Source organism: Clupea harengus, chromosome 1, assembly GCF_900700415.2.
Source record: "Clupea harengus chromosome 1, Ch_v2.0.2, whole genome shotgun sequence".
Classification (NCBI taxonomy): Eukaryota; Metazoa; Chordata; class Actinopteri; order Clupeiformes; family Clupeidae; genus Clupea; species Clupea harengus.
Genome location: NC_045152.1, coordinates 29,437,791 through 29,455,290, shown reverse-complemented (window position 1 = coordinate 29,455,290; position 17,500 = coordinate 29,437,791). Strand labels below are relative to the sequence as shown.

The following is a 17,500-nucleotide window of genomic DNA, read 5'->3' as shown; positions in this document are numbered from 1 at the left end:
AATGGCTGTCTGCACCACAGATGAGGCGCTAAGAGACTAGCATTAGCATCTTCCCTTCCCTAGAGCTGCAGCAGGAATCCAGGTTAGCGGCTAACTGTGCTAATGAGCCTGTAGCAAGTCTGACTCTTCACAAAGTGTCCTCACTTCCTGCCAGATATAGTCAAGATAGCCTTGGGCTAAGGTCTCCTTGCCCCCCCCCCCCCTCTCTCTCTCAACTTCTCTCTTCCCCTATCTCTGTCTCCTCCCTCAGTATTCCTTTCTGTCCTGCTCTAGTCCTCACTGCTCATTCCACATTCAGCTGGCGTTCTGACTCTCTCCTCTTCCTGCTCGCCTCATATGGTCCGTGTTGTTGTGGGGACAGCTGAGCCCTCTCTGACAGGTCCTGATCTGGCTCCGTGTTTTCTGCTGACGTGTTAGCGTTAGCATTATTAGCCGACATGTAAGGTCAGACACGCCGCTCCTCCGCCATGCTCTCTGACTGCTAATTACCCAGCACTCCTCACTTCGCCTGTCTGTCCTGTGCGTTGTGCAGAATTATGTTCAGTGTGTGTGTGTGTGTGTGTGTGTGTGTGTGTGTGTGTGCATTCACTCACATGAGAGAGATGGAGAGACAGACAATAAGACAGAAGAGGAGTGACAGTGAGCAGGTGGTGAGACCATAAGGAGTCAAATTATTCTGTGATTGTATGTGTGTGTGTGTGTGTGTGTGTGTGTGTGTGTGTGTGTGTGTGTGATTGTGTGTGTGTGTGTGTGTGTGTGTGTGTGTGTGTGTGTGTGTGTGTGTGTGTGTGTGATTGTGTGCCTGAGAGTGTGTATGCATTTCTGTGTAAGTGGTTTTGTGCCCATTTGAAATGGAATTGGATTTAATTGAATTAGCAAGAGCCGTGGGTGCCACCGGCAGACAACAGTGATAGGCAATACTGGCAGTGGTGTGTGCGTGTGTGTCTCTGTCCATATGTGCTTGTCTCCTAGGTTTCCACTTTTGTCCTTTATATATAGTGTGTGTGTGTGTGTGTGTGTGTGTGTGTGTGTGTGTGTGTGTATGTGTGTGTGTGTGTGTGTGTTTATTACCTGATGTATTATGATTGGAAGGAGTGTTTGATTTACCACTCTGGGAAATAGAAACCCTGAGCTATACACTCCCAGCCTCACACTCCTCCATACACACACACACACACACATACACACACACACACACACACACACACACCCACACAACATCCCTTGCTGATGCATCTGGTTTGCATTTGCGCCCTTGCTTTTTAAAGGCACCATGCGTCTGATTAGTGCCGCAGACTAGACTGGGCACGCTGCTGCTCACGCTCAAGCTTTTATCACTAATGCTCATGCCAGTGATAAGAGCACAGCGCAGTGGGGCGTCTTATAGATGAGGAACAGTGGAGGGACACACACACACACACACACACACACACACACACACACACACACACACGTGTGGGTAGCTAAAAAAGCAGTTTAAGCATCAGGTCTCTAAACCAAGCCATCCATTCAGGAGCTGAGAGTGGAACGGGTGCTGCTCTGGTCTGGCCCTGGTCTGGTGCTGGTGCTGGTGCTGGTCCGATGTGCTTTCTAAACTGGGTCACAATGTGAACGGCTTACTGCTGAACTCTTTGAGACACAAGCGATTCAGATGGAGGAACTGATCGTGAAAATCAGATGGGCGTAAACACAGTGTGTAGCAGGATGCTGGTGTTCTTACAGAGGGCCACGTCCCTATGATTGCCCAAAATGAAGGTTACTAGCCTTTGTGAAATGCAGCGTTATGTCAGCGTGAGTTTGAAGAACTGCCCATAGAAGACGGAGGACTGGTCAGGCCAGGCTTTGTTGGCTGTGTGGAGGTCTTTTGTTGAGGTGAACGGGAACAGCCTTGGTGTGTTTGGAGGGATGTGTGTTTGTGTGTGATTTCTTTTTTTTCACAGAGAGAAAAGAGATAGAGGTGGAGGGAAAGAGGGAGAGAGAGAAGGGGGGTTATAGAGACAGACACAGAAACTTGCTGGAACTGGAGAGAAAGATGGAGAGATGGAGGGAGATTCAGAGAGCATGAAAGATAAAGGGATAGAGAAAGAGAGAGGGATGGAGACAGAGAGACAAAGACCCAGAAAGGAGAGTGAAAGAGAGATTGAGAGAGAGAGAGATAGAGAATGATGGCGAAAGAGAGCGAGACACATAAAGAGAGAAGAGAATAAATGGAGAGAGAGGAGGAGGTGGCAGATTAGAGCTCTGACTCCCACTGCCACGTCACACTGCTGGGGGTGAGGGGGGCCTTCCAGGAAAAACCCAGTAGTGGTCAAAGCAAGGCCACAGATCCCCACTGAACTGAGGGCAGACAGCAAGAGGTAGAAGGAAAAAAGATAGAATGAATAGAGAACAGAAATGAATTGGAAGAAAAAAAGATCTTGGCCACAGTTGCTGACAATTGAACTGAGAAGAAAACAGGGATGAGAGAGAAAGAGAGAGATGGACAGAGAGAGAGAGAGAGAGAGAGAGAGAGATGAGGCTCCCACGGACTAGGTTTCTCCACACACCCCACCACCTGTAGTTTGTTGTCTTTTTATTCTCTTTCTGTCTCCCTCCAGGTCTCTCTCTCTCTCTCTCTCTCTCTCTCTCTCTCTCTCTCTCTCTCTCTCCTTTTGTTGATGCTGTTTGGCGTAGGCCACAGGCAGGAGAAGCCACAGGCCCCTGTGTCTCGCTGAGTCATGCCTCTCCTAACAGGGAACATATGTTACTCACACACACGCGCGCACACACACACACACACACACACACACACACACACACAGCCCCCCCCCCGCCCCCGCTAAGCACAAAAGCACTAAAACACATCCAAACCGCTCACTCCAACAATCTGTCATACGCTTAAATGCTTGAGTGGGTTTGACATGGACAGCAACAGTAGTTACCAGCCACTGATTTCTGACAAACTTTAAAAAATGCATATTCTTTCCTCCCCTTTGTTCTCTCCTTTGTCAGTGTTCTGTAAAAGTCAGGATTACATCAGTCCAGTCCATCACTGCCAGCAAGCCTCTGGGCCGACTGAGCAAAGGTGGTTTACACTGAGAGGTAAACAAATAGACTGTCAGAGATCCATGGGAAGGAACAAGAAGGACCTGTTTGTGTTCACACAACTCTCTCTCTCTCTCTCTCTCTCTCTCTCTCTCTCTCTCTCTCTCGCTCTCTGTGCATCTCTTGTTTGGTGAGATGACATTCTGGCAGTAATTACTGGGTCTTTGAAACTTTCACAAGGCAGCAGAGAGCCTTAAGACTCATTTGCAAAATTCCCATCCATGGCGACAGCTGTGGCATTGTGCGTAGAGAGGATTCTGACAGACAGACAGACAGACACACACACACACACACACACACACACACACACACACACACACACACACACGTACACACACACACACACACATACATACACACAACAGGAGTATATTACCCTGGGTGAATTGCTTGGCGGAGCCACAGCGTAGAGAACCAGGCAGCCCTGGACAATGCTTTTGTTTGCTTAGCAGAAAAGAGGATGTTTTCTCTTCATTCGCTCCTCCACTGCTGGCTCTCTCTGTAGTTTAATTCAAGTAGCAGCAAGGAGTTTTGATATGAAACTAGCGCACTAACTACCTAAGAGTGATGCAAAAACCTTGCAAACACCGCCAACAGCTCAGATGGCCCAGATGATAAAAGCTTGCTAATATGCTAACTGGTGTCTTTTGGCAACATAGTTGGCAGTGTCGTGCTGTGCAATCTTTTCTTGCATTTTCGTGGGGTTTTCCGGCCTGGAATACAGAACTACATATCCCTGCATAACCCTGCATATCCTGTATGGCTGGTGGGAATGGCCCGTGTCTATCTGTTCTTCATGATCATATACCATCAAAACTAGTGGCTTATAGAAAACATACCTCAAAAAGTTGCGTAGTGTTGCTTTATGTGGCGTGATGGGACGGTTCAGGAGAAGAGAAAGAGAAGATGACCTTGCTTAGCTTTCTCAGCTAAGTTTGTGTAACGTGCTAAGTGCCATCCTGTATTCAAAAGCTCTCAGAGGCAGTGGCACACAGACATTCTTTGCCATACAGGCATTAGCAAGGTGCCTGAAGCACACATACTCTCTCTCTCTCTATCCCTCTCTCTATCCCTCTCACACACACATACACACACACACACGTACAAGGACACGCAGAGTGACCAACACTGGGTCTCCAGAGAGTGAGCTAAATATAGTCTCTCACACATTGTATGCAAACAGATTGAGGCAGTGTGCAAAAGACTTACACTGACCTGCTAAAGTACAAATTAGGTGCTCTCAGTTCCCCACACAAGTATTTACACACACACACACACACACACACACACACACACACACACACACACACACACACACACACACACAGACATGCTCTGTCACACTTATACACATACAGAATTGATTGCACAATTGGTTGAACATGCAAGAAAAAACATGCATATTCAAATTCCATCGACTTGTGTGCACATGCACAGGCAAACACACACTCATCATTAGAGACATTTGACATTTTGTCAACCTGGAACATGTGAAGGCCCCTGAGCCTGTCTGAACCCCAGACCCAGTGCAGTGAGATGAGCTGAGTTTGCTGTTATAATGAAGAGGAGGGCCCCACTAAGCCACCTCCAATCCCTGAGGATTCAAACACTTTCCTTTATGAGAGGACACTTAGTACTTTGCATGCAGCAAGATTTTGGGCCTGATCTAGTAGAGCCCCTGATCTGGTCTGGTCCTATACAGTTCTGCCATATCTGGGCCAGATCAGGGGCTGGGTGTATGCCAGGGCTGGTTGCTTTCAGTACTCCGAAGGCCTGTGAGTGGTGAGGGTGCCCTGGGGCAGACTGGTGGTCCTGGGGTAGGATATGAGGAAGTACTCACCGTGTGATTGATGGGGAAGGGGCTGTCTGGCCCTCAGATAAATGTTCATTTGGAATCCAGGTTCAGGGATTTATGTTGGTGACTAACCATGGATTATGTCTCTCCCTCTTCCTCTCTCTCTCCCTCTCTCTCCCTCTCTCTCTCTCTCCTCTCCCTCTCCCTCTCTCTCTCTCTCTCTCTCTCTCTCTCTCTCTTTCTCTGCAGATTTCTTCATAGCTCTGTACAGACTGGTGCAGTCATGTTCAGGAACAGCTTAAAGATGCTGCTTAGCGGCGGCAAGTCCAACCGCAAGAACCGGAATAGTGGTGAGTCCCCCTGCCCAATGAGTCTGTGTGCGCAAAAGATCAGTATGAAAGGCCTCTAATGTGCAAGAGAACACAGTGCTGTTTTTGTGTAAATGTGTTCTGTGTCTCTGTGTGTGTCTCTGTTTTTGACACATAGGTGGCTATGAGTGTGTGTGTGTGAGAGAGAGAGAGAGAGAGAGAGAGAGAGAGAGTGTGTGAGAGTGTGTGAGAGTGTTTACTGCATGGTTTCGGCTCTCAGCCTTTTCCAGGGATTTGCTGTTCCTGAAAGAGACATTTCGATGAGAAAGCCCATGACAGCTTTACATGCTCACACATCATATTTCTCTCGCTTTCAGTCTCTCGCCCTCCCTCACTCGTTCCCACAATACATTCTTTTCATCTGTAAATGTGCAAACATGTCTGCACTCTTCCACTCTTTCTTTCTCTCTCTCTCTCTCTCTCTCTCTCTCTCATGCTCCCTCTGTCTAACTCTCCCCCGCATTCTCCTCTCTTCTCCAGTAGACATAGTAACTCGTCCACTCTCCTCCTCATACTCCTTCTCTTTTTCTCTCACTCCTTTCTCTTGCTCTATCTCTCGGTTTGTCTCATCTCTTTCTCTGCCTTTCTTTACCTTTATCTCCCACCTCTGTCCTCTGTACCTCTCTCTCTCTCTCTCTCTCTCTCCCTCTCTCTCTCTCCACTCTGTCAGTGTTAAGCGGACACCTCTACATTGTACCAACAGCTCCTTTGCGGCTGTCACACCCACCCCCTAACTGTTGACATTGCGCCATGTCCTCCTCCTCCTCCTCCTTCAAAGAGCGTGACGCTCGCTCACAAAGCCTCTCCTCACGGGCTCCTGACTGGACCTCTAAGTCAGGAAGTCAGCAGTAGCCCCACGCCCTGTTGGCCTGACTGAGCTCTCGTTATGGCAGCTTGAGCCATCAACGCCCTATATGGGAGCTGACTCTGGACTGGTACTTCAGGTGTGAGGGCCTGTGCGTGTCCATTTGCGCACGTTTGTGTGTGTGTGTGTGTGTGTCTGTCTGTGTGTCTGTGTGTCTGTCTGACTGTCTGTCTGTCTGTCTGTCTGTCTGTCTGTCGGTCTGCCTGCCTGCCTGCCTGTCTGTCTGTCTGTCTGCCTGTCCATCTGTCTGTCTGTCTGTCTGTCTGTCTGTCTGTCTGCCTGTCTGTCTGTCTGTCTGTCTGTCTGAGTTTCACCAAGCTGTTTACCAGCCTCACATTGGCACCCCAGTCTCGGAGATTTCAATTTCCCCGGAACCACACAGCAGGACAAACAAGCCTTTCAGCTCCACCAGTGCTGAGTCTGTGACTAAATGAGAGGTTCATGTTTCCTGGAACCCACCCCCCATGCAAGCGCGCACACACACATACACACACATACACACGCACACACGCGCACACGCACACATGTGCACACAAACACACAATCACACAAGCACTCTTTTGGGTTTCACTGAATAATTACAGCTGCCTGGTTTCTGAGAGGCTGCAGGCGCTTGATTTATTTGAATGCCCAGCTCCGTGTCTGACCTTTCTGACTGATCCTCATCTTCTCCACTTCACCGTGGATTGAACCGTGGGGGAAAAAAAAGCCCACACTCTTGAGAACACTTGCCAAATCACCCCCGAACTCCAGATAACTTTAAATTAAGATAAGGGATAGTTCACTTCGTGTGCTGAGATGGTACAGGGATTTTTTTTCCCACTCCTTAGTCTGAAAGAAGCTACCGGTAGGTTTTTTTTCTTCTGAGTGTGCTACTGTATGCAAGACTGACAGGGCTGGGGCCAGGGGGAGAGGGGAGAGGGGGGGGGGGGGGGGGGAGTTGAGGGGAAGAAATCGAGCGACAGCAGATTTAATCATAACTTTCATGGTCTGCTGGGAGCTGTGCTGGCTGGTAGGAGGAGGCGGGAGACAGGGGCGTTATGCCAGAGATTGTCTGTCTCTGGCATAGACCGGGGCCTTCATCCAGGCCTGATCTGGGCCGGGTACCCCTCCAGAGTTGGCCTTTATCAGGGGTGCCAGCGATGTTTGACTCCCTGCCCAGGCCTGGCTCTGAGATGGGCACTTCTCTTAAGTCTCCTTCCCCTTTCCCTCTGGGCTTAGAGTTTTGATACACACAAAAGCACAAGACCCCACTTCCGGGACTTCCAGCAGCTACAGTATGTCTTCCTTCCCTGTGCCACACTGAAACGCTGTGTCACTTTGATGACATCACAAGAAAGAGGAAGGTGGCCCTTGCGCGAATAGCTGATGGTAACTCATGAATATTCATGAGGAAAGCGCTATCTGATGAGCCAATGAATATCTTAACGTTTTACGAGGATTGTTAGCAGTTATAGATAGAATGTGGTTTTGGAAAATCATCACAATAACACCCTGTTTTTGACAGACCCTGCATTTGATTCGGTTCCATAAAATGTATGTGTATGTCATCTCCATATAGACTTTAGGCCCATTATATCTTTAAAATAAGCCTGTTGCTATCCCTCTGCTAACAGTGAAAAATAATGGACAACAAACTCACTTAGCTAATGCCTTACAAATTTCAGAAGGTGAGCAGAAGCTAACCATAGCTGTTTGGGGATCGCGAGTGTTCTCACAACAACGATGCACATCGATCACCTACGGATTTCATATCCACAATCTGTTGCATAGTGTAAATCAGATGTGTTTGGGCACTAGAGCTGTAATGTTAAATTTCATAAGAAACCACAGGGTGTGAATAGATTTGCCTGTTACCATGGATACCACTCTAAAGTCCCACATGCTGCTTGAGGCAAGTGACATGATGTAGTCTACTTCAGCATATTGGTAGCAACATCTTTATTTTTTATGAAACAAAACAAAAGTTAGTTACAAAAGACAAACTGATAATTACATTTGAACTCAGCAAATGGTTTACAGAGGCTTTCTTACTGGTATTATTTTGCTCACACTTTCACACTTTATTTTCACAGATCTTTCCATAAGGATTTTTTCAACACAAACACAAAAAAACGACAAACTTCCGGTCGACTTCCACATTGTATTGCAGACATTTAATGTATTCTCTCTCGTCCAAGCTACCATATAAATGTAAAATATAGCGTTAACAGTAACACTTTTGGTCAGCTGAATTGGCAACCATTTGCTTTTTACGTGCCAGGAGGGACAGCATATAACACAACAACAATACAATAGCTAAAAGCTAATAGCTACAAGTACTCCCCTGTACTGTACTGTTGCCTTGCTGGAGCACATGATGTTGTTTTTTAAACAGGAGTGGAGGGATTGATGCAGATGCAGTGCTCATCACGCATGTTAGCGGTAAATTAAACCTGAGCAGCCAGTGACTTGCTGAGTGCACGAGAAGGATCATGCTCCATGGTGGAAAGCACATCTCATCGGGATGATTTATGGTTTGCAGCCTGTAGACCCTTCCTGTCTTCGTGAGCAGAATGAAAACTGGCTGTAAGGATAGCCGGATGCACTGGGTCGGGGAACGTTGTAGAGCAAAACAGGGGGACAAAAAACACAGGGGAAAAATTCTGCCTCTGCAGAGACTATGGTAAACATGTATTGCATGTCATAGCACCGACTGATCAAGCGCAGTGTGTGTTTTTTTTCAGCGCTAAGCTCAACAACAACTCCTATATTCACAGGGAAACTGTGCACACATCCTGCTCAGGCTCATTTGCAGTTACGAATTTAATTAGGCAAAAGAAGTTAGATAATTATTTGGAAAGCTCGTTAGGAGATGCTGTTCTGACAGGTACTGGTAGATGAGGGCCTACTCTGTGTCCATCCCTAAGGGCCTCCTGTCATAACTCTTTCCTCCGTCTCTGGCCTCCTGTGCTGCTTCGCTTTTGGCAAACAACTTTAGCTGGAGACTGATTTGTGCAGATATACGTCTGCAGTTCTTTCAGGAGCCAAGGTTCTGTTTTTTTCCTTCCTTCTTTGTAGACCACAGAATTGTAAGAAGAATGCTTAGCATACATTTAGCCGAAATGGCACTGCGCTAGTGCCTGTATGTGGTAACCCACTTTACGGGGGAATAGGCTAATGCTCCTTCTTGACTGTCGTACCTGGTGAGGCGAGGCAGGATGTGTGTGGATGGTTGATACAGAATGACGGTTGCTCTTGCCAGGGTGTGTGGATACAGGCTACAGAGCGCCTGGCGGACATGATCCTGGCTTAGGCTGAGTAATTTAGCACGGCGCTCTTAGCAACCAACTGCCAACTGGCTAAACCCTCTCACCCGACTCATGATTGCTGGCTTTTACTCCGTCAGCCATACCTCGTCGAAATCCAATCATGTTTTAGGGAGCAGGCGAGCAGCACCAATCAGGCCCAGTGCCATATATTATGCAACGGAGTTGTGTGTGTCCACAAATCAGAGGGATTAGGTTTAAATTATGCTTTGGGTTTGCATAATGTTTTTTTATGGGTGCCTAAAATGGGTTTTGGTGACTTCATCTGTGATTTGTGCAAAGCTGCATTTGTGTCAGCTTTTTTGTATGCTTATGTGGACATTTATGGATACATTGAATAGTTTGTAGTTTATTGAGTGGGTGCACAGTAATTTGAAAGAAAAATTGAATCAGCGAAGCTTCATAGTAAAATGAAATGCATTAGACTCTGCGGACACTGTATTGGCTTAATTGCAGAATTAATATACTTTCTCTGAACACCACATCACACCTGAAAAAGGGGCCATGAGTTCATGAGCCTGAAACAGGAGGCCCATTATGCTAATCAATTTGACTACAACATTTACAAAATTGAATATGAAAATGTGATCATTCAAGATAATTACATGGTCTCTCTCAGCCTTACCATCACTTTATCTTGTTGGAGAGAGTGTACATTTCCCTTCCTCTCCATCTCTTAGCTCTCTCTCCTCTCTTAACATTTTTTTTCTCCTCCTGTTTTCCTCCTCCTTCCACAATCATCTCTCTCCACTGATCGCCTTTCTTCATTTCTTCTCCTCTTTCCTGACCTCAACCAATCCTCCCCTCGCCTCCCTCCATCATTCCTTTTCACCTCAGTCCATTTTAACTCCCTATCCCGTCGCCATTCATCCCTCTGTTGCTTTTTCTCTTTTGTCTTTCCCTCCCTCCCTCTGCTCTGAGTCTGAGCGCCATCGCACTTTCCTCTCTGCCCTCCTTTCTCTCCCTCTCTCTCTTTTTCTCTCTCTCCCCCTCTATCTCTCTCTTCATGTCTTTGTCCTCTCTCTCTCTCTTTTCCATTTGTTCTAATCTTCCTACCTGTTCTCACTGCTCTCTCTTATTGTTGCCAGTATCGTGGGTGCTTTGGATCCTGTGCACCTCCAATATTTCATAAAAACATCCTATAGACTAATATGTAGGCCCTACATATTAGTCTATAGGATGTTTTTATGAAATATTGGAGGTGCACAGGATCCAAAGCACCCACGATACTATAGACTAATATGTGTAGGCCATTATGAATGTGTGGCTTTATAAAATGAGAACATCCTCTCAGTAATTTTACATGATGTTGCCTACACCTTCTCTCTCTTCTATCTCTTTTTCTCTCCTCTCCTCTCTCTACTTTCGCCCTTCTTCTTCTCCATCTCAATTTCTTTCTCTACTCTCTTCACATTTTTCCTTTTTCTTTATCTCTCCTCTCTGCCCTTTGCTTTCCTCTCCTCTCCTCTCTTCTATTCTCTCTCTCTCTCTCCTCTCTCCTCTCTCCCGGTCCTCGTCCCTCATCCCTCTCCACCTTTTCTCTTCCTTCTCTCCCTCTCTTCCTCGGTCCTCTTCTTCTCTTTGCTCTTCACTCTTGCCTCCATCTCTCTTTCCTTTCCCATTCTTTCTTCACCTCTCTCCTCCTCTCTCCTCTCTTTCCGTCTCCATGCTCCATCCCCCTTGCCCTTGCCCCCGCTGATGGCCGCTGGCCTGATGCCATACACAGGGCAGGACTCAATGCCAGATGGGCCCCGTTAATCTGGAGCACGAAGAGCTACTCGCACCCCTCCCCATCTCCCCCTCTCCTCCTCCTCCTCCTCCTCCTCCTCCTCCTCCTCCTCCTCTTCCTCTCCCTGCTCTTCTCTCTATCTCTCCAACTCCACACACTCCTCTGCTTCCACGCTCATTCTTCAGCCCCCGTTGGCTAAAGAAAGCATCCCTGGAGCTCCTCCAGAGAGAGAGAGAGAGAGAGAGAGAGAGAGAGAGAGAGAGAGAGAGATGGAGAGTGAGTGAGGAAAGAAAATGAAGGAAGAGAGAGAGAGAGAGAGAGAATGAGAGGAGAGGATCAAAAGCAAGAGCACACAGCCCGGCTCAGATGGAAAACCTCAACCCCTTTCCCGTTTCTTCCCCACCCCTCTCCCTCTTCATCTCCAGTCCACCCCCCCCTCTTTGCCCCCTTTTCCCTGGAGACTGTGCACCCCCTCCTCGTGTGATCAGAGGCAACGTCAAACAGAATAACGGGTGAGACTGTCAGGATTATAGGATATGGATCCGCCCTCCTTGAAGTCAGGAGTGGATTATATTCCCCAGTGACATTCACTAATAAGACATGTTTTGTTTTCTGTCCCATGAGTTCAAGGGTAAAGCGGGGAAACTCAGTGGGGAACACAGCGGGACCTGCGTCCATCAAGGACACGTCACATTCCCTTAAACCACTCTGTTAACCCCAATTACACATCTTAAACAGCTCCATCATTAGCTTACTTTCGCCCCCTAGCTACCACCCTCTTATTGTGCTCCTCTCTCTCACTCTCTCTGTCTCTCTCTCTCTCTCTATCTCACTCACTAATAGACTTCCATGTGATGGAACCCCTAATGCAACCTAGTGAAGGGTTTGCCCTTGACTCTTTGAGTTATAGGGTTTGTTGTGTTAGAGAGTAAAGACACCTGATAACCGAAAGATTGAAGTTGTACCGCTGGTAGCCGATAAAACTCTCTGACAAGTTGTTAAACCTCCTGCCTCCTGTGTCTTCTCAGGGAAATCACTGGTAACCATCTCCTAACCATTTCATTTCCCAGCTTGTTTATCTTGCCGCCCAGTTCAAGGGAAGGAACCTGTTAAGGCTAATCCAACGTAGCTTTAATAAAAGAGAGGGAAAAGGGAAAATCTTGTAGCTGTTTTACGGATATGGCGCTGGTAGCAATCTCCTAACGATCTAATGTATACGAGTGTCCAGGGCACAGTAACCCTGTTTGGATATGTCTGTTCCTCGAGTGCTGATGAGTGTGAGAGGAAAGGAAAGTGGGTGACGCGAAACCTCCGTCCTGGATCCACTTTGCTCCACTCTGGTCCAGCCAAGAAAGGAAGTGACTCATTTGTCCAGTTGCTCTTCCAGGCAATCTCTAGCTGCCCATTGCACAGGCCTCAGATCAGCTGTAAAGTTTGCGCCAAAACAGCTGACCCACAAGCCTTACAACTGTCACTTGGCCCTGCCCTGCGTAGCAGCCGGTATGGGCCGGGGCCTGATCCATGGTCGGATTCTGGTCGGAGCTGGGCCGGTTCTATCTGACACACCTGCTCCAGATCGGTTCCAGATCGGGGCCGGTTGTGCTACGGAGCTGGCAGCTCTCTGGACGTTTTTCCATTTGAATACATTCCTTTCACTCCGGTCAAACAAAGTCCGGCTACTCACTGCAAATATGAACATACCTCAACTACTTAAGTACAATAAGATAAGCTATTCTCTTTTGGTATGCTTCATATATGAGCTCGAAAGTGCGTTTCTGAATCTCTGCTACAAGGATGCTCATCTCTTTGCATTCTTCCATTTTTGAGAACGATGTACACAGTCAGTCGTGTATGTCTTTTCTTCTCCACATGTTGAGTGATGACTTGCTTGAGCCAAAGACGCTAAAGAATGCTAGGGTTTTGGCTGCACTGAATGGCCTACGTGCTTATTATGGAGGCCGCTAGTGTGTAGTTATGGATGAGGAGATCGGTTCAAACTAAATTGTAACTGTAGCTCATTTGTTTTTCGTTGCTGGCTGATACAGTAAGTGAGAGACTTCCATCCATCTCCCGCCAGCAACAAGATGAGGGATGTCTGCTGATGTCTCACAGTCCATCCCTGCCCTTCTAAAAACAGGGTTCATTTTGGTAAACTTTAAATAAACTTACTTTAAACAGCATAGATGGCATGCTTATAATTTACCTCCAAACTGTCTACCTCGGATGTATACTTACGCCTCCTTTAAGTGAGTCAGCATTATCCAAACAAGTAACAGAAAGGAACACTCTTCCTCCTGAGCACACCATGGACTTCAAGCATCCTTACAAAAAGAATGGCTTCAAAAGTGCGCCTTTCTCTTAAAACTGCTGTACCATTTAGACTCAGTCTTTTTGACTTTTTGAGTCAGTGAGATCTTTAACATATCACAACCACACCTCATCCTTTACACCTCATCTCACACATCAGCCAAGTGGGCCACTGGACCACAGCTACAGACACCACAGACCATCACAGACACACAGTTTCAGACACCACAGACCATCACAGACACACAGCTACAGACACCACAGACCATCACAGACACACAGTTTCAGACACCACAGACCACCACAGACAAACAGCTACAGACACCACAGACCATCACAGACACACAGCTACAGACACCACAGACCATCACAGACACACAGTTTCAGACACCACAGACCATCACAGACACACAGTTTCAGACACCACAGACCATCACAGACACACAGTTTCAGACACCACAGACCATCACAGACACACAGCTACAGACACCACAGACCATCACAGCTACAGACACACAGCTACAGACACCACAGACACACAGCTACAGACACACAGCTACAGACACCACAGACACACAGTTACAGACACACGGTTTCAGACACCACAAACCATCACAGACACACAGCTACAGACACCACAGACTATCACAGACACACAGCTACAGACACCACAGACCATCACAGACACACAGCTACAGACACCACAGACCATCACAGACATACAGCTACAGACACCACAGACCATCACAGCTACAGACACCACAGACCATCACAGACACACAGCTACAGTCCTCTTGACTTTCAGTCATTAGCTTTACCTCTCCTCAAGCATGAACCGTTTTAGTTTAAGCTGACAGGTAAGAAGCTTCATAACTCTTCAGGCATAACTGTGGCATAAGCTACTCTGGTCTCTTGCCTCTGTCTTGGATCTCAAGTAAACTGTTTTTGCACCTTTGTGCTTATAGCCAGACAACTTCTGCTGTTTATGATGCCCAGTTGGAGTATGGACTGAAAGCCTCCTTCATGTTTCTTTTCCCCTGTCTGGTCTGTCATGGCAATGAGCTTTGCACTGCTGCCATGGATAATTCCTTTTCATTTATTGTGAATTCTTCTGATTTCTAAGCTGCTGAGAGTAACAGTACAAAGTCCAAATATTCTGTAACCTCACAGGTGTTTGATAAGATCTTGTCTTGGGTTGAACACCGACTTGTACCCCACTTGTGTTGGATCAGCGTTGCGTTATCGTCATTCTCATGTTTCATATGTCTCTCTGCCTCCCATCATTCACGCTAATGTGTGACTGGGGAATTCGGTGTCAGGTCAGAAGTCAGGGGAAGGGGGCTGTTGTGGTTTTGAGCTTTGCACCCCCCCCTCACCCCCCCACCCCCCTCGCTTGCCAACCCCTCTTTCTGTGCCGAGAGGCTCTGGCTGTAGGGAGAGTCTGAGCGCTGAGAGGTGGCAGGCGATTACATTGTTGGTGACACTTGAATCGAGTGCCCGGGCAGATGCCACTGTGGTTGGGTGCCGTGACGGTGAGGCTTGGCTTGCGACGCTGTGAATGGACATGTGCTCAGGACTCAGGACTCGAGTGCCGGCGGTTTATCAAAGCCGACCCCCATGGAGCTGTGTGTGTGTGTGTGTGTGTGTGTGTGTGTGTGTGTGTGTGTGTGTGTGTGTGTGTGTGTGTGTGTGTGTGTGTGTGTGTGTGTGTGTGTGTGTGTGTGTGTGTGTGTGTGTGTGTGTGTGTGTGTGTGTAAACCTGGTAGAGTGTGTGTGTCTGGGATAAATAAGATGTTGAGGTCCAGTTTGTAGCCAAGCCTGTTGTGTACTCACTGGTACTGATTCTGTTGTGTGGATGTATCCATTGCACATAAACCTCAAGTAAAACATCCATCAGTCTGTCTATCTGTCTATCAGTCTGCCCGACTGTTTGTCCATCTATGTTCTATTCATCTATCTCTCCCTCCTCCCCCTATCTCTTTCTGTTGGAGAGCTGGTACTTCTGTGGGAGAGTAAGGGGGTGGTACTGAACACAGCAGAGAGAGGAAGGAGAGGTGAACAGAATCTGTTCAGAGAGATAGAGAGAGAGAGAGAGAGAGATGGGCAGAGAGGAATAGAGGGAGGGTGTTGAATAGCTTTTACTGAAAGAGCGAGAGATGGAGAGAGAGAGAGAGAGATGGAAAGAGGTGTAGAAGAGCAAGTCTGTCCGCCTCGCTTCTGTGAGAACGGCAACTGAGTGTGTGTGTGTGCGTGAGTGTGCGTGAGTGAGGGAGAGAGAGAGAGCGAGGGAGCGATCGAGTGAGGAGGTGCGACCGCGCATGCGCCAGTACCTGGCACTTGCCTTCAGCATTGCAGAGAGCCCCACACTCTGTCGTTTCAGCACCTCCCCATCCATCCTCTCCGCTCCTCTCCGCTCCTCTCCGCTCCTCTCCTCTCTCTGCTGCTCTGCCTCCATCCATCTGGGTGCGAGTGTTCCTGGACTCAGTCTCTCCTCCTCTCTGCCTACGCCGATGCGTGTCTTGAGTGGTTTACCATGCTGCAGGATTTTACCAGCTGGACACTTGGACTCTCTCTTACTGAGGTGAGCTGAACCTGACTCCACACAAGCAGGGCGGAGAGGGCACGTGTGTGTGTGTGTGTGTCTGTGTGTGTGTGTGTGTGTGGGTGTGGATATGGGTGTGTGGTATAATTATGATTTTGATGAGGATTATGAACGATATGTATTTGTAAAGATTGTAGAATGTTCAGAATGTAGAAATGTGGATGTCCATGCTGTACACACTCTCTCTCTCTCTCTCTCTCTCTCTCTCTCTCTCTCTCTCTCTCCTCTCTCTGACCTCTCTTTAGGGGTGGTTTTCCCTCATCCCCATCTGTGGTTGCCATAGCGCAGTCTGTTCTGCAGTTGAGTGATTGTAGTAGCTGCTTGTTCCAGATTGTATGTGTGTATGTGTGGGTGTGTTGCGTGCTTGTGTGTGTGTGTGTGTGTTTGTGTGTGTGTGTGTGTGTGTGTGTGTGTGTGTAGGTAAATGACAGATTGTAATTGTTAGATTGTGTTTGTGTGCGCCAGATTGTGTGCAATTACAGTTGCTTGCATGCGTGAGTGTGTGTGTGTGTGTGTGTGTGTGTGTGTGTGTGTGTCTGTGTGTGTGTGTGTGTGTGTGTGTGTGTGTGTGTGTGTGTGTGCGTGCTGAGCTCCATTGCCACAGAGAAATCCTTATAATAAACGACAAGGAGATTCTAACACCCACATGGTTCTAAATTCATGGACACATACACACTAACAGAGACACACGGGCATAGGCATACACACGCTCTCACAACTTATGCTATATGAAGGCATACATCAACACGCATCACTCCTCACACACACACACACACTCTCTCACACACACACACATACTCACTCCTCACACACACACACACACACTCACACACACACACTCTCACTCCTCACACACACACATCAAACTATCTCAGGATTCTTCGCCCACACTCTACTCTCAAAGGAGGGATTGAGGGAGATAGATAGATAGATAGAGAGAAAGAGAGGGAGGGAATAACTAGGAAAAGAGATACAGAGGGAATGAGTTTGAGGGAGTTAAAGAGAGGAGGGTGTGTGTGTGTGTGTGTGTGTGAGGTGTGGTGTGTGTGTGTGTGTGTGTGGGGGCTACCAGAGGAAGGTTGGCGGGGGAGAGGGCTGGCACAGTGAAAGTGTGTATCAGGCTGATGATGTAACCAATGACACTACAAACCACCACACACCACTCACACCTCTCACATTTTACCATTTCATGGCACATAGTGTGTGTGTGTGTGTGTATGTGTCTGTGTGTGTGTGTGTGTGTGTGTGTGTGTATGTTCCTGTGTGTGTGTGTGTGTGTGTGTGTGGGGTGCTGGGTGGGGTCCCTCTGTGTTTTTCTTTCTCTCCTCCCCTCTTTGCAGTGCAGTCATTTGTAAAGTTAACGTATGTGAGGCAATATTATGCTCACAGCCTTCGATCCTCTTTTTTTCTCCCTCATATTCTCTCTCTCTCTCAGTCTCTCT

At 47.6% G+C, this 17,500-nt stretch overlaps 1 protein-coding gene across 5 annotated transcripts in view; it reads left to right on the top strand.

Moving 5' to 3' along the window:
• tanc2a (tetratricopeptide repeat, ankyrin repeat and coiled-coil containing 2a) overlaps nucleotides 1-17,500 on the top strand; it is a 218,282-nt gene that overhangs the window by 115,851 nt on the left and 84,931 nt on the right. For 4 of the 5 annotated variants that reach the window (XM_031575274.2, XM_031575268.2, XM_031575257.2 and 1 more), the window contains exon 3: nucleotides 5,129-5,229. In XM_031575274.2, the coding sequence (XP_031431134.1) occupies nucleotides 5,163-5,229 (67 nt within the window). In that variant the 5' untranslated portion in view covers nucleotides 5,129-5,162. Of the gene's footprint in view, nucleotides 1-5,128; nucleotides 5,230-15,880; nucleotides 16,038-17,500 lie in introns of those variants that run through there. The other variant, XM_031575265.2, reaches the window with a different exon arrangement.